General features: G+C 39.4%; 1 protein-coding gene and 1 non-coding gene across 2 annotated transcripts; both read left to right on the top strand.

The window, feature by feature from the left end:
* Nucleotides 1–4,824: 4,824 nt before the first annotated feature.
* LOC136320035 (taste receptor type 2 member 7-like) lies at nucleotides 4,825–5,751 on the top strand. The gene has a single exon (XM_066253183.1). The coding sequence runs from the start codon at nucleotides 4,825–4,827 to the stop codon at nucleotides 5,749–5,751; it is 927 nt and encodes a 308-aa protein (XP_066109280.1).
* Nucleotides 5,752–21,982: 16,231 nt separating this feature from the next.
* On the top strand, nucleotides 21,983–22,058 carry TRNAT-UGU (transfer RNA threonine (anticodon UGU)). The gene has a single exon. It is a non-coding gene; the product is annotated as a tRNA-Thr (tRNA).
* Nucleotides 22,059–23,095: the final 1,037 nt, after the last annotated feature.

Genomic DNA, 23,095 nt, shown 5'->3' with positions numbered 1-23,095 from the left:
GGCCGCTTGCGGCGGCAGCTCGCCGCGGTTCGCGGCGGCTCGCGGCTCCCAAGTATGGGCTGACTCACCACAGGCGCACTTCCTCGCGGTTTGAAAGAACATCCCTGTGGTAGATTCCTCCACACCCTCGTCTCTCAGATTCAAGTGATAACAGTCCTTTCGCTATCAGTTTGTGTGGAACTCCGGAATGCTCCGAGGATAAATTTTTCTGTTTCTAGTTGATAAATTTGTTGTGATTTAGGGGAGATCTGTCAGACGCGCTGCTCACGGCGCCATTTCCGTGACGTCACACTTGATCAGATAATTTAATCCATTTACATTTAAGGTTATTATTGATATGTAGTTGTTTATTGCCATTTTGTTCTTTAAAATTGTATTCCTCTTTTGCTATATTCTTTTTCTCCTTTGATATGTTTGCATCGGGCCCCTTATCATTTTTTGCAGCATTGGTTTGCTTGTAGTAAATTCCTTGAGTTTTTTGTTTGTTTTTTTTTGTCTGGAAAGCTTTTTATTTCTCCTTCAATTTTAATTGATGGCCTTGCTGGATAAAGTAGTTTTGATTGTAGGCTCTTGTTCAGCATTACTTTGAATATTTCTTGCCATTCCCTTCTGGCCTCAAGTGTTTCTGTTGAGAAGTAGGAAGTCATCCTTATGGGGCTTTTTTGTAGATGATAGTCTTTTTTTCTCTAGCTGCTTTTAATATTTTCTCTTTATCACTTAGCTTTGGTATTTTAATTATGATGTGTCTTGGTGTAGATTTCTTTGGGTTTCTCTTTAATGGAGTTCTCTGTGCTTCTTCAACTTGTGAGATGTTTTCCTGCCTTAATTGAGGGAAGTTTTCAGCTATGATATGTTTGAACAAGTCTCTATCTCTTGTTCTTTCTCTTCTTCTTCAGGAACCCCTATTATGCAGATGTTATTTCTCTTCATGTTGTCACAGAGCTCTCTTAGAGTTTCCTCAGACTTTTTGAGTCTCTTTTCTTTTTTCTGCTCTACTTCTGTGCCTTAATTTATCTTGTCCTCTAACTCGCTGATTTGATTCTCAGCTTCATTTATCCTGCTTTTAATTCCTTCCATTGTGTTCTTCATTTCTGATATTGTATTTGTCATTTCTGACTGATTCTTTTTTATTATTTCAATGTCCTTCTTTATATTTTCTATCTCTTTATTTAGGTGTTTGTAATGACCACCTATTGTTGCTATAATATCTTTAAGCATTTTAACAATCGTTATTTTAAACTTTGCATCTTGTAATTTGGTTATATCTGATTCATTCAGGTCCTTAGGTCCTTTTCTGGAGATTTCTCTTGACTCATTTGTGTTGTATTTCTCTGCCTTTTCATTTTGTCTGTGTAAAAGAAGGTTTTGGCCACTCGAGTCCACTGGGTGTGGCTTCTGTGTTTCCTAGGTGTGGTCCATTTGCAGGCCCACCACCCCCTCTGCTGTTGCTACCTAGGGTATTTGTTTATGGGTGTTGCCAATGCCTGCCCACTGGGGCTGTTGCTGTGGTTGCTACCACTCCTTCACGGGAGTGGCTGTGATCATGTGCTTGATGTATAAGCCTTGGTGGCCTTGGCCTATGCTCCGCCCCCATGGGTGGCATTATGCTCATCCCTGAGGGCAAGGGTGAGCATCTTTGCTCAGCTTTGGGTCTCAGCCTGATTCCAGGCTTTCGCCCCACCCCTGCAGGAGGAGCTTGCTCTTGGGATGGCTGCAGGCCTTGGCTTCACAGGCCGGGTGGGACTGCGTGCCCATACTCAGTTGTGGGACTCCACCTGTTCTGGGATTCTGGCTCCACCCCTGTGGGGGAAGCCAGCTCCCACATCAGGCCACAAGATGGTTCCACTGGTGGGGCAAGGCTGTGCTCCTGCAACCTTGCTCAAGGGCGGGTCTCCACCCCTTTCGAGGCTCCTACCCTTCCCCCGCAGGCTGGATTGCAGGTGGCCCACAGCTGGGCTTGACTACTTTTGCATGTTCCCTCCTCCCCAGCCAGGCAAGACTGAGCTCACACCTGGGCCTCAGTAGAGGCCAAGCAGCTTCCACCCTTGCTGACAGAACCACGATTCTGAGTCCTGCTGCCGCCTACCCTCAATCAGCTGTGTGTGGTGGGGGCACTGCAGCTCAGATCCTAAGACTCACTACTGTAGTACTGAAAGCTCCCTCCTTCTAAGCAACTCTGCTCTAAGTAAAGCAAAAGAGCTTGTTTGGCTGGTGTACTGCTTCCCTTTGCTGGTATTGCTGTTTCCAGGGGAAATATTCACTTCAGATTTGGGGAGTGACTCATCCCAGGGGTTAGGGTGGCTGTCTCTCCAAATGTTTCTCCCTATGCCTTCTAGATTACACTCTCTACCTGCTAGTCCAGTCCTCTCCTCTCCTCTCCACTCCTGGAGCCCCAGGTGAGTGGATGTGAGAGAGGTTTTCTGTGCGGTCCCTTTAAGAAGAATCCTAGGTCTGAGAAATCAGTCTCTTTCTCACAAACAGTATCCTGTCTTCTTTCCAGCTAAATATTGTCCATACACCTCTTGTAGGCTCTGGGGCTGCAGGCTGAGGCTTTGTTCCAGGGACTCAGGACCCTCCCCTCTCTGCTAAACTCACTTCCCGCCATGGGAGTCTCTCCCAGCTGCCGTTCACTCCGGGGAGCTGGGCAGCCTTCTCCGTGTTTCCACTTTTCCTACCAGTCTCAGTGTGGTTTCTTCAGTGTTCCTTGGTTGAAGAGTCCTCTTAGTTTAGTCCAAAGTTGGTTTTTTCAGATGATGGTTCTTAAAATTAGTTTGTAATCCACTTCAGTTCTGGGAGGTGGAAGTTGGTACATCTGCCTACTCCATTGCCATCTTGTCTTCTTCCATGCTTTGTTCTCCACGATCTAGATAACATGGCCTCTCCTGTGGGAGGCCTTCCTTTTTCTCCCTGGCTTGGAGTTCCATAATGTCTTCTTTTGCTACTTTTCTAAGTGTAATCATCATAATGCCTATGTTAAATCTTCCATTAGATTCTGAGTTTCCTAATAACAGAAACAATGTTTCATTTACCTTTGCATCCCTAGTACCAAGAATAGGACCCTGTCATGGTTATTAAGTATTGACTTTTATCAAGTTAATATTGGCTTGACTATGTAGGTAATCAAAGCATTTTTCCAGGTATTCTTAGAGTCAAGATCTTACAACACTAGATAACTTAGGCAAGAAAAAAAATCAGCGGGAAAGCAGTGACCATTTTCTCTAGACTTGAGAGAACTCTTAAATATAATGTAAATCAGTGCGGTGTTTTGTTTTACTTTTTGATACAGAGACACTATTTCACAACAAGAATTAATGTGTAAAAATGAGATACATTTAATCATCTAACGAGCTCAACAGTTTAGAAGGGCTAACAATCTAGATACTCAGAGGGAATTCGGCAGAAAGAAGCATGGAGACTAGAATAAAACACTGGGATTTACTCTTTTTTCTCTTGTATATAAAATAGCCTATGGGACATTTTGAATAAAAAGTCTAAAAGTAAGCAATACCCTTTTTTATCATGGCTTCTTCACCTTCATATAGATATTCATATATATACCATGGCTAACTAAATGACCATTAAATTCAATTGACTAATAAGTCAATGTATTATTTTGGAGACCTTGTGCCATATAATTGTTAATCTGAACAACCAAGATAAAATGCAGTATATCAGCCTGACCTGTGGTAGTGCAGTGGATAAAGCATTAACCTGGAACACTGAGGTAGCTAGTTTAAAACTCAGAGCTTGCCTGGTCAAGGCACATATGGGAAGTGATGCTTCTTGCTCCTTCTCCCTTCTCTCTCTTAAATGAATACGTATGAATTTTTTAACAAAAGAAAAGAAAAGAAAGAAATGAGGTTAATATTTTAGAACCAAATAATTTATATTTAATGTTAACCTTTTAAATTCCCTGGAAATATATAGATCTCAATGTTAAACCAAACTTTGGAATTTTAGCAGTAATTGATATGATCATTCAACAAAAATAAAGATTCCTCTACAGATTAAAATTTTTTACCATTTTCTAATTGCTAGAAATGTTTGACATTTGCCAGATAAAATACAAGACACTCAATTATATTTTCATTTTAGTATTTCCTGGAAGTAGTTATCTCGTGCACGTGGGACAGATATTACAAGGGTCTGTACTGTTTATTTGTAATTCAAATTTAGCTGAGTGTTCTGTATTTGTAGTTGCTAAATCTGGCAGGCCTGTTGAGTTTAGTAGCATGGTTCATAAAAGTAATAAATCCAAAGTTGCAGAATGTAACCTGAGAAACTGTGGAGCTATGAAAGGGAACCAGCCTAATTTGCATCCTGGCAAACTGTAGCTCAACCTAAATGGACCAGAGGTGGAAAATAAAACTTCTTGGGAAGGTAACTGGACATACAGCAACCAGGCCAGGGGTCGCCAACAGTATTTTTTGTCACAACTAACTAGGATTGAATGAAGATAGCTACAGTCTTTACCAGTCATTTCTGTCTTCCTTATAAGACAGACTATAATAAAAGAGGTGTGGAAAATAAGAGCAAAATCTAAGAAATAGGTATGGATGGCATACTACATCCATTCAAATAGAAACAAAATGGATATATTTTTTAAATTTTTCCATTGATTTGTGAGAAAAAAAGAGAAGTATGAACTTTCTGTTTCACTAAGCTGTTCTGTTCAGTTGTGTACTTATCGAGTGCTTCTTCTACATGTGCTGAATGGGGAGGTAAACCTGCAATCCTAACACTACAGCGACAGTCTATCCACTCAGGCACCTGGCCAGGGCCTGCAGATATTTCTGTTTCAACATGTTAGATGAAGAAATAAAGATGACCTTAATGATCATAGCAGTTGGAGAGTTTTCAGTAGGGATTTTAGAAAATGTATTTATTGGATTGGTAAACTTCATGGACTGGATCAAAAATAAGAAGATTGCTTCTATTGATTTAATTCTTACAAGTCTGGCCATATCCAGAATTTGTCTATTGTGTATAATACTATTTGATTGTTCTTCGTTGATGCTGAATCCAGCTTTCTATACCATAAAAACAAAAAGGAGAACCTTTTCCTTCTTCTGGATACTAACCAACCATGTAAGTGTCTGGTTTGCTACCTGCCTTAGCATTTTCTATTTCCTCAAGATAGCTAATTTCTTCCATCCTCTTTTCCTCTGGATGAAGTGGAGAATTGACAGGGGGACTCCTAGGATCCTGCTGGTGTGCTTGGCCCTCTCTGTGTTTATTAGCCTTCTTGTCACTGATAATTTGAATGGTGCTTTTCAGCATTGTACCAACATGAAGTGGGACAGAAACTTAACTTTGAAATACAGGGTAAATGTGGCTCAACATGCTTCCTACCAGGCATGGATTAATGTTAACCTGATAACGTTGTTCCCCTTTTTTGTGTCCCTGATCTCACTTCTCTTCTTGATCCTCTCCCTTTGGAGACACATCAGGCAGATGCAGCTCACTGCCAGCGGGTGCAGAGATCCCAGTAGAGATGCCCACATGGGAGCCATCAAAGCTATCATCTCTTTCCTCCTGCTTTTCATTTCCTACTATTTTTGCTTTCTCATAGCCACATCCTGTTACTTCGTGGCAGAAAATGATTTAGCAGTGATAATTAGTGAGTTGATAGCTCTAATCTATCCCATAAGCCATTCATTTATCTTAATTCTGGGGAATAGTAAATTAAGACAAGAATCTATCAGGATGCTGTATACAGTAACACATACACTAAAAGGAAGAAATTTCTAACAACATAAACAGATCTGAAGACAAATTTTTATTTTCTAAGATAAAGGAAGACAAAATGTTTCTTAATTCCATTAGTTCTTACATTAATATTAGGTTTATATGGTTGATCACCTTAAAATTTATTTGGTGTATTTATAAGTTAGGAAGTCTTACATAGAGCTTATTTTGACTTTTTATCTCTGTATTTTTTCCTCTTTTCTCTCTTCTCTTTTTTTCCATCAGAGTTTTCTTGAAATATATTTTAGAACAAATATGATGTTAATATTATTATTAACACTGAGAGGAAATAGTATTTTCTTACTTTGTTCTACATCATTTCTCTAGATGCAAATTGTGTGGCTAATTCAGAAAAACTGTAATAATATCTTTCTGTTATTTGGATCCCTATGAAAAGCATCTGGCTCTTCCTCATGGTCCTGGTTCAATTCTTCTCAAATCATCCAACTAAGCTTCGCCTTTGCAAAAGACTCACTAAGGTCATAGTTCTTAATAAAATGGTTTGCAATTCTATGAATGAAACAGAAATTAATACCGATTATAATCACAAATAAAACAAATGGTGATTAAAATAAATATTATCACAGCAAGTTTAAAAATTATTTTAGGATTATAGATCAATAAAAGAAAGATAATGCATATGTGTGACAGAAGGAGGGATATTCATATTAAAATTTCTATTAAGTAAGGATGACTAAACAAGGACCCTAAATAGCTTGTTGAAGGATATTTCTTACATAAATACATGCATAAGTTTGCTTTAACAAGCTAGAACTATGTCCACATTGATTGTCAAGGTACCTTGATAAGATGAGACCTTCAATCAAAAACTTATGTTTTGAGATGTTAAATGTCAGAACTGTCAAAGAAGACATTGATTCAATTCAAAGCATTTATATATGCCAGAAGGATTGTATTTGGATAATACAAAAATTATCTATGAGATATCTATTTGGGAAATTTAATCAAAAGCACATTATTTATGTCGCATCAATGATTTTGAAGTGATTGACTTTGTTACTAACCAGCCTAGAGTAGCCATAAACTTTATGTGCAGAAGATGAAATGTTTATAAATATTCTGATCAAAAACTTTGTTAAAAATAAAAATTACTTTTTCTCTAGTTTTTTAAGTTTATGTTTTCTCTGAATATGATAGTGCAAAAGATACACATTCATTAAGCTGGTAAATTAAAAAAGACTTTTTCAGTTCCTAATGAAGAAAAGACAATGGAAAGTTAAGTGCATAGGCTGAAGCTTATGTTCTTTTAATACTGTCTTAAAGAATACCTGTCCCTCTCCCCCAGCTCAGCTGAGGCCAGTTTATGTGGATTTATTAAGTATGAGAACAAAAGATCCTTGAAGGCTAATGGGAATCTTGAGAGATCCATGTTTAATATCTTTACATTGTGGATTCTAGAAACTTGATCATCTACTTACTTTACAAACATAACCCCTCAAAATTCAATTTTTCTGTAGATGGGAACCAGGCAAAGAATGCTGAGGTAGAAACAAAAGCCATAGCAGAAACCTCTTACTGTACATAATTCTTCTTATTGGAAAATCTAGGATAAAAGTGAGATAGCGAAATGAAGTGCTTTATCTTCTGAGATTATATTGATTCTGGTAAATCATGCAAAAATGATAATCCCTCAAGATTAAAAGATGTATTTGTACCATTTTATTGCCAGTGATTGGAGTAGACTTTTCAGGCTTTCTCTAAGAGAGTGTAGTGAAGGGTTATAAACAATGCAGGCAAATTTTATTCTGTTTTTATCCTTGTTTAATAAATAGATATTCATTCACATATCAAATGTCTCAGAGTGAAGCACAGTACTGAGTGTTTACCATAGAGATACAATGTGACAAAGTCCATGTTTTCATGTGAAGCCATGAAAAATGTTCTGGAAGACATATAATAATCAAGGAAACAAACAAATAGTTACACATTATGAGTTAATGCAACTGAGAAATACTGAAATGACGGATGGCTTGATACAGCATAGTCATGATAAACCTATCACGAAAAGTGAAATTTCAAGCTGATACTTGGGAGAGAAACAAAGATGGTGATGGAGTAGGTAGATAATCCAACTGACATCTCACAGGACTAAATAGGGTTACAACTTAATTTACAATCATCTTGAAAAAACAACTTTGGTCTAAACTAAGAAGAATCTGTAACCAAGGCTCACTAAAGAAGCTACACCGAGACTGGCAGGAAGGGTAGAGATGCAGAAAGGGCTTTCCCACTCCCAGCAGTGAGCAGTGGCCCATGGTCTAGAGCAGTGGTCCCCAACCCCAGGGCCGCAGACTGGTACCAGTCCATGGGCCATTTGTTACTGGTCCGCAGAGAAAGAATAAATAACTTACATTATTTTTGTTTTATTTATATTTAAGTCAAAACAATGTTTTATTTTTAAAAAAATAACCAGATTCCCTCGTTATGTCATCTAAAACTCACTCTTGATGCTTGTCTTGGTCACGTTATACATTTATTTGATCCACCCTAAAGGCCAGTTCATGAAAATATTTTCTGACATTAAACCGGTCCATGGTCCAAAAAATGTTGGGGACCACTGGTCTAGAGGAACTCTCATTGCAGAGAAGATCACCCTAAGAGTTGTAAGTGCTTAGCCCCAGGTCCAGAGCCCCAGACTAGAGTTTTAGAGCCTAGAAGAGGCACTCAAACAGCATATATCTGTGGAAAAGGTGGGGTTTCTTTGTCTGAGAAAGAGACAGAGCTCTCGGACGCAGACTTCTTCTTAACAAACCCAGGCAGAAAACCTTACTTTCACAGACACTTACCTGGGGCTCTGGCAGAGGAGAGCTGAGAGGACTAAGAGTTGTGTGAGGAGAGTGTAATTTGGAGGCCCAGGGAGAGACACTGTGGGGGAAAGCCACTGGAACCCCTGTGCTGAGTCATTCTCCAGTATAGTCGTCACCATCTTTCTTGGGCAGAGCATCCCCTCGGAGTGGCATTAGCTTAGGGAAAAGCAGCTTCTCTGCCCTTGGGAATCTCTCCTACAACAGTAATGGCCACAGGTCATTCTGAGAGGCCAGGGAGCAGGGGGCACATCAGTGACTCAGTTTTCTGGTGTTGAAACTGGAGCTCCCCACAACACTCTTGCAAGTCTATTAGTGTTGCTTCCACCTCACTGGAGACAGAGATGGAAGTCTCCATAAAGTGAGAAAAATCACTCCTCTGGGTCTCAGAGGCCACACCCAAGAGATTCCTGGGGCCACACCCTACTAAGGTCTGTGAAAAGTCTGGACAACTGACATCTGCGGCCGAGAGGTGAAGCAACACCTACCACCCTTCCTAATCTGTGAATTGCCACAGGCTCTAGACTCTAGCAGAGGATTTTTCAGTGGCTGAACCATGCAAGCAGCCAGTAGACAGGGGCAGCAGGAGACGAGACTCAAGGAAACTTGGCTTTTTGAGAGCACCTTCTCCCAGGCACACTGTGGTTAAAGCCAGCCTAGGAGTGAAGCTTTGTATTTCCATGTACACCTCAGCCCAGTAGATATAGCCAAAAACTCTGAATTGCTTGTAGACCCAAGAAAGTTGCTGAGGGCCAGTCATGGGCAGTGTCTCCAGCTGGTCTGCACTGGGTTCCTCCTAGTGAGGCCCAGGGTTGGCACATCCAGGGATCAGATATGAAAAGTATCTCTTTAGGACCCATCCAGAGTGGTATCCTAAGGAAAAGCTCCTCTCACCTGGCCCAGCTGAGTTGACTTCCACTCTCTGTGATCAGCACTGGCACAGATGCTTATGTGCATTGGATAGAGTAAAGCTTCATAATCGGCCACCCTGGGCACTGGATATTCTGTCCTTCTAGGTTAGATTCCACAGGGGAGAGATAGAGGCTTGGGGCATATTTATTTAAAGTGTGGGTTCCTGTGAATCTCTTGTTGGATCTGGTCAAGGGGCTTAGACACCTTTGAGAGGGGCACAGTCAGCCCCAGGAGAGGACTCTCTCAGTCTTCCTCCCTGAGACCGGGGTCTCAACAGCTGAAAGAACTTCCACAAAGGGTACTGTCAGCCACGCTCAGTCTGAAACTATTGCTCACCTTGTTGGGAGAAATAAAATTGAATATCCACCAGTGGATTAGGGATCAAGCTCTGGAGTAGAGGCCACATTTTCTATACTGAGCTTCTGACCAAGAGACCCCTGAAGTAGGGGGTCTCAAAAATGTATTACTGAACTCATCTGCCCTAACCCACCAAGTGTGTAGTCTGTAGAGGGATTGGTTGGGTGTGGCCAATCAGAGCCCACAGTACATCTTACTACAGAAGACTCTGTGGGAAGACCAGGCAGCTGCAAGAGGAAGAGGAGCAGCTGAAAAGTGGAGACAAATCTTACAGAGCTTGGGGCTTTTATGGAGCTGCTGTCATCTCTAAGCAGGAGGAAGCTGATCCTTATACACAGGTGGGCCCCTCCAGCAGTACCCAGGCACAGAAAACACAGACACAAACAGCAAAAAGTGCATTAGCTGAAGACTGGTAGCCCACAGAAGGTTACAAACAACAGCTGATGCCAACCCAAGAAGAACTAAAGCCAACACTATTGTTAGTGTGTGGTAGTTGAGTCTAGCACCAACCCTAGACTCAACTACCTACATAAGCAGCACACCCAAAGGTGGAGTCTAGCAAGCACCAGACACTGTGGAGAATAAATACGTCCAACAGGACAGACATTGTACAATGTGTAATACACATGATCAAGGTTGACCATTAAAGCCAGCCAGCTTAAAGGGATAAATGTACTCATGTAAGGACCAGCTGCATCTAATACTCACATACAACAAGAAGAAAAATAGTAACCTCGAGAAGCATTCCCGAACAAGGAAAACAAGTGGCCTGGAGGACAGTACCACTGAGCCCATTTTCTTCATAAAGACCCCACAAAAACTGCAAAGTCAGATAGCGCTACTTAATACACAGGCAAAATGGGCAGAAAGAGAAATGTGACCCAAATGAATCAACAAGAGAAATCCCCACAAAAAGAACAAAATCAGATGGAAGTAACCAAACTACCAGATGCAGAGTTTGAAACAATGATTTTTAGGATGCTCAATGATTTAAGAGAAACAATGGGTGGACATAATGGGCACCTAAATCAAGAGATAGGTAGCATTAAAAAGAAAATTGAAATCATAAAAGAGAACCAGTCAGAAATGAAAAATATCAAAATGAAGACTGCGTTAGAAGGAATAAACAGCAGAAAGGATGAAGCAGACGATCAAATCAGCAATGTAGAGGACAAGATAAATGAAAGAATGGAAGCAGATCTGTGAAAAGAAAAGAGGCTCAAAAAGTCTGAGGAAACCCAAAGGGAGCTCTCTAACAACATGAAGAGAAACATCTGCATCATAGGGGTTCCTGAAGGGAAAGAGAACAAACAAGGAGTAGAGAACTTGTTTGAAGACATCATAGCTAAAAATTTCCCTTAATTGATGAAGGAAAGAGTCACACAAGTTCAAGAAGCACAGATAGTCCCAATAAAGAGGAACCCAAGGAGGATTACACAAAGATACAACATAATTAAAGTGCCAAAGTTAAGAGACAAATAAAGAATACTAAATGGTGCAAGACAAAAGTAGTTCATTACCTACAGAGAAACCCCCATAAGGATGACATCCAATATCTCAACAGAAACACTTGAGGCCAGAAGGGATTGACAAGACTTATTCAAAGTGATGCAAAGCAAGAACTTACAAGCAAGGCTTCTTTATTCAACAAGATTATCATTGAAAATTGAACGAGAAATAAAAAGCTTCCCAGACAAAAAAACAAAAACAAAACACTCAAGGAATTCATTACAATCAAACCAGTAGTGCAAAAAATATTAAGGGGCCTACTGTAAAAAGAGCAAAAAAAAAGAAGAAGAAAAAGAGGATTATAGATTTTAATAATAAAATGGCAACAAATAAGTACATATCAATCTTAAATGTAAATGGATTAAATGCTACAATCAAAAGACATAGGGTAACTGTGTGGATAAGAAAACAAGATCCATACATATGCTGCCTACAAGAGACCCACCTCAGAACAGAAAATGAACATATACTAAAAGTGAAGGGATAGAGAAAAGTATTTCATGCAAATAGAAATTAAAAAAATAAAAAGCTGGGGTAGCAATACTTATATCTGAAAAAATAGACTTTAGTAAAAGGCGAAAGATTTATACAATGAACAAATAGACTTTAAAACATAAGCTATAGCAAGAGATAAAGAAGATCACTACATAATGATAAAGAAAACAATCCAACAGGAAGATATAACCATTGTAAATATCTATGCTCCTAATATAGAAAGACATAAATATATAAAGCAGATCTTCATGGACATAAAGGGTGAGATTGACACCAATACTATAATTGTAAAAAATGTTAATATGCCACTAACAGCAATGGATAGATCCTCCAGGCAGAAAATTAACAAAAGAACAGCTATCTTAGATGACACACTAGATCAGTGGTAGTCAACCGGGTCCCCAGTAGTGGGCGTTCCAGCTTTCATGGTGGACAGTAGTGGAGCAACCAAAGTATAAATAAAAAGATAGATTTAACTATAGTAAGTTGTTTTATAAAGATTTATTCTGCCAAACAGCGAAAATCCAACATAAAATACTTGGTAAGTAATTATTATTATATGCTTTAACTTGCTGTAACTCTGCTTTATAAATTTTATAAAGTAAATTTACTTCCCTACTTTATAAATCACAATTACTGTGGAACCGGTGGGCACTTAGAAAATTTTACTACTAACAGAGATACAAAAGTGGTGGTAAGTATAAAAAGGTTGACTACTCCTGGTTTAAGGCCTACCAGGACTCAAGGAGAGAGGAGGGGGAATTTCAATGGGGTCAGTAAATGGGAAGGGGTATCTGGATTACTGGTCATAGCTACATACAGATCCTGCTTTTCTTGCTTTGTGTTGCAAGCGAATCCAAGTAACCATTTAGAGAACTATGCGATGTAGTTAATTTATAACTGGCTGACTCAGTTATCCCTGCTGGCTCCTTTTCCTTGTATTCTTCTGGTTTCTCTCCTCTAAAAGCAGGAGTTAGGCTTGCTTCCTCCTCATTAGCGTGAAGATAGCTTCATGCTAATATTAGAACATATTGTTAACGTTGCATTTTGAGTTTTTGCATCCGATTAGGCCTACAAAACACCCATCTGTGTCCCCTGTTACTGGTGAGAAGAAGAGGAAAGTGATTACTCTTGAAATAAAACTCAAGTTAATTGCCCAACTGTAAGCTAAAGCATAAGTGCTCTGACCATGTCTGAGGTAGGCTACACTATGATGATCAGTGCATTAGGTATATTAAATGCATTTCACCTTATGAAATTTTCCATTTAGATGGATTTATCAGGACATAACCCCATTGTAAGTAGAAAAACATCTGTCATTGTTGGCCCTAACCAAAACAATGTTAGTGAACTGTAGGGGTAGAAGCTAGGTCAGTAGGGAAGGTTAAGAAGGGAACAACCTGTGAGAAAGCTGAGACAGGGTAAAAATATAACATTTAAGTAAACTTTGTTATTAAGAGCATTAGAAAATGGAGCGTGGAAACAAGGCGATATTTTACTTTTTTCATTGGTTCTGTTTTTAAATTGAATGACAGTGAGTACATGCAAATTGAAATAATTCAATAGAGAGGGAGATAATATAGGACAGGGATAGTGATTGCTGGAACCATTATGTTAAAATCATGGCCCTGGCAAATCAGTTGAACCCTCAGACCTGAAATAGTCATATTTCAGTGGAGGAGGCTGGAATTTGGAATGCCCAAATTCCCTGGAAGCTTCATACCACCAGGGGCAGACCTCTACCCCTTACAAGAGCAGAAGAGCCTCCCCATTCTCAAAAACTGCTCAGTTACTCAACTGAGGCAACTAGTCATTTGTTCTTCCCAAGATATGCCCTACCAAATCTGTATGATTTTATTAAGAAATGTCATTCCAATAAATTTAATTTAAAGAGAAAGATGTGCCTTACCAGGCCTCATTGCTTCAAAACAAAGTTCCAGCAATGCCCCATTAGGTATAAGAACGGTTCTGCTCCATAAAAAAGATAACTTCATGCTAGTATTCGCACATATTGTTAGCGTATCAGTAGAATAACAGAACATGTAGGAAATGTGTCTTGAGGTATGTAGATCAAGGGGATCTCTTAACTTACCCTGACTATGGAAAATTTATTGACATGGAGAATTTTAATAATGACTTGGGACTTCATATTTTGGCAAAGGCACATAAATAAATTCAGTCCTGACCCTCTGGACTCATAAAGGTAGTGCAGCTTCATAAAGTTTGGACAAAATAGTGGCCTAATTTATGATGTGAAGTTGCTTTAATTTCCTTGTTATAATATCTAGAAAAATCAGAAAGGTCAGGAAGATGAAATGTCAGAAAGGATTGACTATATGATACATTAAAACCTAGTACCTATGATTCCTAGGAACATAGGAAGAAAAACATAGGAGATTGAGGTTAGTTTCACATTGTTAAGGATATTATGAATGGCAAACGGACTTGTAATTGATTCTGTGGGCCATGAAGAGATTTTTGGAGAGTGAAGTAGCATGATCATTTCTTTGCAAATACTTTAGGATTAGATATATATCTGCTAATATCAAGTTTTGTCTTAGGGAAAAGATACCTCTTTATCAGAGATTTATTTTTATTTGATCAAACTGGAGGGTGCCCCTGGTGGCCTGGGAGACGGCTTTCTCAGATGATATTAGAAAAGAAGAAATGGGGACTAGAGCTCTGAAATAAAAGATAGTGTGGCCAGCCATGCGGTTTTTAACCAGGGAAGCCAAGTTTTGGTGCCTCTTTCTAAAAATAAAGCATAACATTAAGTGGTTCATTTATGAATGTCCTTGACTATTTACCAAACTTGTCTTGCACAAAAATGTGTTGATATGGATATCAAACCATAAGCTTTAAATGTCCAGACCATAAGCTTTCAATTTTGATTGAAATAATAGTAACCCATTAACTAGTATTGTCTGTATGTAATGTTTAGTGTTGTTATGAGTCTTGTTAGTTTTTATCTTCTCTATGTTCTCAATAAAGAATAAGGAATTGGGTAAAGAGATCACACTTGGGGCTCCTTGCCTCTTTACACAATAAAGAAAACACTTTTCATTTTTCTTGATTCCTCACCCAAGTCATTTTCAAATGTTTCTACCACCAGATTTATGGATATTTATAGACTTCTTTTCACTGTGGAATGTGCCCAAGTTCATCCACAGAATTTTGACATAATTTCAAAACTGGACAGAAGGTCAGCAGGGATATTGAGCATGCCAGAACAACCAGGGACTGATTCTGTCTCCAAGGAAAAGGCCTGTTCTCCATCTGACTCCAGAACTGAACCTGGCAGTGAATGTAGACATAAACATGCTGGATTTCTGTTTCTGTTACTTTACTTATACATTTTTAATTAATACTAATATTACAAGCAAACTACTTACATCCCTGATAGAAATATCGATTAAAACCTTCATTTTGATTTTCACCTAATTTTTGTTGTCAATCTTTTTGGGCTGTCAGCATTCACATGCCCCCAAATTTTGACACACAGAGAAACAGAGAGCTTCTTGGTTAGGCACAATTCCTGCCGTGACTGTATAGAGCCCACTAAGGGATGTTTCACACTTCTGTGTTGATCTCCACTCAGAGGCTTTGGAGAAAGATGAAATAGTGTGTTGTAATTAGTCTATGTATGCTCATTCTTTCTTTAAAATATGGTAGGTATATTTTCTTACTTTATTAGTTTGCTAGGGTTGCTATAACAATGTACTATAAACTGAGTGGCCAAAACAATGGACACTTATTTTATCACTGTTCTAGAGACTAGACATCAAAAATCAAGCTGTTAGTTCTGCCTGAGGGCTATGGGACAGAGCTGGCCCAGGTCTCTTAGCTACTGGGTTTTGATGGCAATATTTAGTGCTCTTTAGCTTGTGCTACATCACCCCAATCTCTGTTTTCATCTTCACATGGTATTCTCCCTGGGTATGGGTCTCCCAAGTATCCCCTTTATATAAAGTACACCAGTCATACTGGATTAGGAACCCACCGGCCTCTCAAATGAGCTCATCTTAACTAATTACATCTGCAGCAACCTTATTTCAAGGTTGCATTTTGAGATACTTAGGTTAGGATTGCAACATATAAATTTCTGGGAGACATAATTCAACTCATAATACTCACTTTACACCTTTCCTTGTTCTGGCAGATTTTACTTTATGCCATATGTGAAGAAGAAACAAGTTGAGTCAACATGCATGAATTAAATGTAGTGCATGAGGTGTATCAGTATGTATCTAAACCAAGGGGAAGCTTATCTGATTGACAGCTGGATGATGACTCTGTGGTCAACAGAGCATGATGAGGGTAAACAGGTCCTGGAGGCCCTCCCGGATCCCAGACAAGCAGAAATGTAATAATACGGCACACATGCATTGAAAGACTGCCAAAGATCAAGGAAGTTTACAATGTGACTTTTTTCTGTGTTTGTATGAAAAAAATGGTGTGTTTTGCAAATGTGAATTTGTAAAACTCTCTTATTAGTCTCAAGAATAAGTGTTTTTAGCTTTGGAATATTGATGGTAGTTAAGTTCTCACAAAACTTTTACAATCTGAGAAAACCTGAGCTACTTGTCGAACTGTACAATACAGAACATTTGGAGTCCAATCAGGGTTTTGCACCTCCAAGCTCATCCTTCTTGTCCCTTGACTGAGAATCATGACCATAAAAAAAAAAAACAAGAGCCAGAGTGCAATACTCATGAATTTATTGGTGATTTAATGTTGGTGAAGGGACTGGTGAAGTTCAAACCACTGAAAAGTCCACGGTCACCAGTTGATCGCTATCAATTCTGAAACAGAGAGAAGGATTTTAGACATGAGTATTAACTTAGCCTGAGCATGATCTATGCCTGGTGTCTGTACTATTAAGTAGTTTCATTATAAGAAAACACATTGTTAAGAGAGAGGAGAAACAGGAGGAGTGGGGAGATTGAGGTGGGTGGAGGGGCCAGGAAAGAGGAGAGGGGAGGGGGAGGGAGGGAAGATGAGAGAAGAGGAGAGGAGAGGAGATGGGGATTAAGAGGAGAGGAGAGGAGAGAAGAGGAGAGGAGAGGAGAGGAGAGGAGAGGAGAGGAGAGGAGACAGGGAGGGAGGGGAGAGTAGGGGAGGAGAGAGGAGAGGAGATGGGGTAGGAGGGGAGAGGAGAGGAGAGGAGAAGAAGAGAGGAGAGGAGAGGAGAGGAGAGGAGAGAAGAGGAGAGGAGAGGAGAGGAGAGGAGAGGAGAGGAGAGGAGAGGAGAAGAAGAGAGGAGAGGAGAGGAGAGGAGAGGAGAGGAGAGGAGAGGAGAGGAGAGGAGAGGAGAGGAGAGGAGAGGAGAGGAGAGGAGAGGAGAGGAGAGGAGAGGAGAGGAGAGGAGAGGAGAGGTAGGACTGAGGGAGGTTGTAGGCTAAATAAGAAGAAAGACTCAAATGAAAGCTCAGGGTAGAAATTAACACTGGCTGTTAAAAGAATGAAACAGACTTTTTTGTTTAAGGTTTAAGAAAAGAGAATTGTGACAAATACAAATGTGGACAAACAGTTTGAGTGATTAAAGTCAATATTAAAAATGAGAAATAAACAGAAACAAAAACTTAATCATTTAAAGAGAAATTCACTAGATTAGTAAATAAAATGCAATTAATACCTGTGGGATCACTGAAAGTAATCTTTAGTTTGTTTTCCTTTTCACTGGCCACCATGCTGACCACCCTGGCCATCTCTTCCGTGCTGACCACCCTGGCCATCTCTTTCGTGCTGACCACCCTAGCCATCTCTTCTGTGCTGACCAACCTGGCCATCTCTTCCGTGCTGACCACCCTGGCCATCATTTTCATGCTGATCATTGTTGCCATCTCTTTCCTGCTGAACACCCTGGCCATCTCTTCTGTGCTGACCACCCTGGTCATCTCTTCTGTGCTGACCACCCTGGCCATCTCTTCTGTGCTGATCATCCTGGCCATCTCTTCCACACTGACCACCCTGGCCATTTCTTCTGTGCTGACCACCCTGGCCATCTCTTTCGTGCTGATCATTGTTACCATCTCCTTCCTGCTGACCACCCTGGTCATCCCTTTCTCTCTGGTCATTTGGGCCATCTCTTCCGTGCTGACCACCCTGACTACCTTGGCCATCATAGTGATCTTGGCTTCTGTGAACATTTTGAACTCTTTGGCCACCTTTTCCAGTTCTGCTAGGTGAATTTTCCTGGGCTCCCTGGACATCTTGGCTGCCAGACTCATTTTTGCCATTCTTGCCACGCTGACCTCCATGTTCTTGAGATTCAAGCTGTATGTCCACTGAGAGTTCTTCACCTGATTTTTGATCTTTTTTAGTGAGAGAATAGATTCAGAAAGAAACAGAAGAAAGAGAGGTTCACCATAAACTTAAATGAGGCAGGTAAAGAATCTATTGAAGCCCAAATTTAATTAGAAATAATATATTACTGGTTTAAATGCTACTAAGTAGTGAGCAGGGCCCAATTCCTACAAGGGGCAGAGAAATCCTGGCTTCTTCAGAGAGCATGGACTAAGCTTAGCATCTTTTGTTTGCCCTGTCACTATTTACTCTCCCCTCTTTTGATGTTTCTGCCACTGTTCTATATTGCCATCTATTCTAATCTTGCTGTGATATATAAGGAATCATCTATAAACCACCAGATAGCTCATCATGTCTGAGAGAAACCACTGGATTGAGGCACTGTATCTACCTATAAAAATATACATGATATCTTGGAAAAAAATTATTGAACATGGCAGAGCAATTAAACAACACTCCCTCTTTCCTCTTTTCTATCAACTGTTGTCTATAGACAAACCGAAAGAGTAGATACTATATAAAGCACACCTTTTATTTTGTCTTTTTTCAAATTTCTGGTACTTCTCATTGAATACCAGCCTTCACCATCTGTTTTCAATTATTTCTTTATGATCTCATGATCATCACCCTTTTTTTAAATTAATAGTGTATATTTTTTTACATTCAATATTATTTTGTATTAGATTTAGGTGTACAGCATAATTATACATTCATATACTTTACAAAGTATTCCCCCAATATTCACAATTCCCACCTGACACTACTCATAGCTGCTACAATACTATTGAATGTATTTACTATGCTGTACTTGACATCTCATGACAGTTCTGCAACTACCCATCCATCATGGTCATCACTGCTGCAATCATTCTCTTGTGGATTCAATCTATACTCTATTTCCCATCGTGCCTCACACCAGACACTAGGATTCTAAGCTTAAAAGACACTGCCTGTGCTCTCAAGTGGTTTACTCTTCATTATTGTCAGAGCAACAGATACAGCTCTGTGTCACTCCCTTTTTCAAAAATCTCTTTGTGACCCAGAGAGTAAATTACAAATTCAGTTTGCCATTCATGGAACTTTTCATAATCTGGAACTAACCCACAGTCACAGTTTTATCTTTCTGTGGTCACTTCAACCTGGCTAAATTATCTGGTGTTCTTAGACCACTGAAATGCTAGGTTATGTGCATATATTTAGCCATGCATTTAACTCAACTTTCTCCCATGCCCTGCTCTCCACAGTCCAGATCACATAGCCTCTCTTGTGGGTCTCTTTTGTTTTCTCCCCAGCTTGAGTTCTGTTATATCTTCTTTTGCTACTTTTCTGAAGGTGGTCATCATTATGCCTAGATTAAATATTCCATTAGATCCTGAGTTCTCTAAGGACAGAAATAATGTTTCATTTACCTTTGCATTCCTGGTACCAAGAATAGGACCCTGTCATGATTATTAAGTATTAAATTTTATCAAGTTAATGTTGGGGTTGACAATATGCATAATCAAAGCATTTTTTTTACAGGTATCCTTATAGTCAAACTCTTATAACACCCGGTAAAATCAGAAGGAAAGCAGTGAACATGTTTTCTAGACCTGACGGAACTTTTAAATCTAAAGAAAATCATTGTGTTTACTTATTTTTTTATTTATATTTATTTGGTGAAAGAGACAGGAAGGGAGAGAGATGAGAAACATCAATTGTTTGTTGCGGCACCTTCGTTGTTCATTGTTTGATTTCTCATATGCACCTTAACCTGGAGGCTACAGCAGAGGGAGTGACTTCTTGCTCAAGCCAGCAACATTGGGCTCAAGCAAGCAACCTTGGGCTCCATGCCAGCCATCTTTAGGTTCAAGCCAGTGATCGTGGGGTCACTTTTATGATCCCACGCTCAAACCAACAACCCTGTGCTCAAGCCAGATGATCCCTTGCTCTAGCCAGAGTTCTCTGCGTCCCAGTCTGACACTCTATCCACTGTATTACTGCCTGGTCAGGCAAATAATTGCTTTTTATTTTTGTGCTTCTTCTGCAATATGGGACAAATAAGGTTAAACTATGTAGTAAAAGAGTTGAGAAAGAAAATTTTAAAGGTTAAACATGATTTCTTAAAATGTAAAAAACAGAAATGTAAAAATCATAGAAATGTTGCATTAGGCTAATAACCCAGAACAGAGATTCTTAGAATTCATTTAGAAAAATTCTAAATAAGTTGATTAAATGCATTCTTCCTCATTGTTTTGAAAGACATTTGCAAAGAAAGAACAACAACAACAAATAGGAACAAAGTATGAAATGACATCATTACCTGAATGGAAGGGCCATTGACAAGTCAGAAAGTGGGGGAAAATCATTAAGCATATAAAGGTTTTCTTCAAGCAATCATAGTTTTGACTCATTTATTAAATTCTGTTACTTCTTTGGTGACATAATTTATAACTCATTAGCTCTATCATGTACTCTAGTCATTTCCTATATCTTCCCTTCTACACCCACCCACCCATACACATCACTTCCATTGACTTCATTTCTTTTCATTTGAAGTGTGTACACTTAATAACAGCTTTAAATTTCACCTACTCAGACATCTTACCATTTAAACAGATATCAAGGTTCAGGTAAAAGAAGAATGAAGCATTAGTGCTATAAACAGGTAAGTTGCAATGGTAAACTTATTGATTGAATGATAGTAGTACTTTTGTTAAATTATATAGTATCTTTATGATTTAAATTAGTTAAATATCATTGGACAAAACTTCTTTTAAAATGTAAGGAATTTGTATTAGTCAATTATTTATCTTTATCTGTAGGATTTATAGAAAATTTTTACAAACAAGGTAGGGTGCCATGTTCTGCTGATGTGCAGACACTAGGCCTCTGACCCACAATTCCGATGTAAAAAGGAAGGAGAGGAGCTATAACGATAAGACTGAGGACCACTGAAACTTAGCCAATTGTTACTCCTTTTTGCCTTTCTCTAGACTTAACTTTGAGAGTTTTCAAAAGAAAAACAAAGAAAAAAGTATAATAGGTTCTGAAGAAAAACAAAGAAAGGAATACATTCTTAAATAAGAATTTACCTGACAAGTTTTCATGATCTATAAGTATGACTTAAAAATAAAAAAAGAAGGTAAAATTAAAATATGATTTGATAAGACCCCAGCTATACATTTGTAGAAAAGTAGTATTGGATTTAAGAAGTTAGAAAATTCCTAAGAGAACTAATAATAGTAATAATAATAATAAAGACAAACATTTTCTAAAGCAGAATCTTATATCTGATCATTGATTTTAAACCAGAGATAAAAAAGGAGTCAAATATTTTACTAACTCTGTATATAGTTTACGGTCTACATTAACATGACTTTACTATTCCAGAAAATTTTTATCCCAAAAGATAAATGTTTTAAATAATTATTGAGGAATTTGTAAAATATGGGTAATATCTACTTTGAACTGTTACAGTGAAATACCAGGAATAAACTAAATTCTCAGTACATACTTAAAGCAGAAATCTTTCTTCAGAATTTTACTATTATTTCACATTTAATATCCAAACTACCACAACATGTAGAGTTTGAGGCTCAAATAATTTTATTATAAAATACCCTTTTATAGATGTTTATTAAAACCTATACACCTTTCAGAAAAATTCAAAATTACCCTGTCAGAATTACCTTTTTCATAAACAGCAACGTTGTCTCAGTTGTGGCAACAGGTTTAAAATTCAAATGATTTATTAGAACTTCATATATTTGCTTAATATCCTTATTTTTTTTTTACTTAGGCTGCTTCTATATAATGACAAAACTTTTGATAAGAAAGCAAAATCTATGGCCCTGGCCGGTTGGCTCAGTGGTAGAGCGTAGGCCTTGTGTGCAGAAGTCCCGGGTTCGATTCCCGGCCAGGGCACACAGGACAGGCGCCCATCTGCTTCTCCACCCCTCCCCCTCTCCTTCCTCTCTCTCTTTTCCCCTCCCGCAGCCGAGGCTCCATTGGAGCAAAGATGGCACGGGCGCTGGGGATAGCTCCTTGGCCTCTGCCCCAGGCGCTAGAGTGGCTCTGGTCACGACAGAGCGACGCCCCAGAGGGGCAGAGCATGCCCCCTGTTGGGCGTGCCCGGTGGATCCCGGTCGGGCGCATGCAGGAGTCTGTCTGACTGTCTCTCCCTGTTTCCAGCTTCAGAAAAATACAAAAAAAAAAAAAGAAAACAAAATTTATTTCCAACTTTTAACCATCTTTCAAGAAGTCTGATAGTTGAGTGTTTTCAGTCATTTAAATCATTATCTGGATTTTGACTTGATATCTGGATATGTGGTACCATTAAGATATGCCATCTGTCTTCTTTAAAAGAGCCACAGATTGACAAAGAATTAGCCTTGCTTTTTTTTTATTATATATATATTCCTCCTTCAGGCCCTGGACGGTTGGCTCAGTGGTAGAGCGTCGGCCTGGCGTGCAGAAGTCCCAGGTTCGATTCCCGGCCAGGGCACACAGGAGACGTGCCCATCTGCTTCTCCACCCCTCCCCCTCTCCTTCTTCTCTGTCTCTCTCTTCCCCTCCCACAGCCGAGGCTCCACTGGAGCAAAGATGGCCCGGGCACTGGGGATGGCTCCTCGGCCTCTGCCCCAGGCGCTAGAGTGGCTCTGGTCACGACAAAGTGACGCCCCGGAGGGGCAGAGCGTCGCCCCCTGGTGGGCGTTCCAGGTGGATCCCGGTCGGGTGCATGCGGGAGTCTGTCTGACTGTCTCTCCCCGTTTCGGCTTCAGAAAAATACAGGGAAAAAAAAAATTCCTCCTTCATAACCTGAAATGATCCATTTCCAGGAATTCCTGGGTTTACTATAAATCCAGGCCTGCCAACTGATTACATGATCAGACCTATAAGTATTTAAAAAGAAAAATGTAATGGAAAGAAAAAATTGATAGTGCTTACCTTAAGTCAAAATG

Source organism: Saccopteryx bilineata, chromosome 1, assembly GCF_036850765.1.
Source record: "Saccopteryx bilineata isolate mSacBil1 chromosome 1, mSacBil1_pri_phased_curated, whole genome shotgun sequence".
In the NCBI taxonomy this organism is placed as follows: Eukaryota; Metazoa; Chordata; class Mammalia; order Chiroptera; family Emballonuridae; genus Saccopteryx; species Saccopteryx bilineata.
Note: the sequence above shows the minus strand (reverse complement) of the source record. Positions and strands in the feature narration are given on the sequence as shown.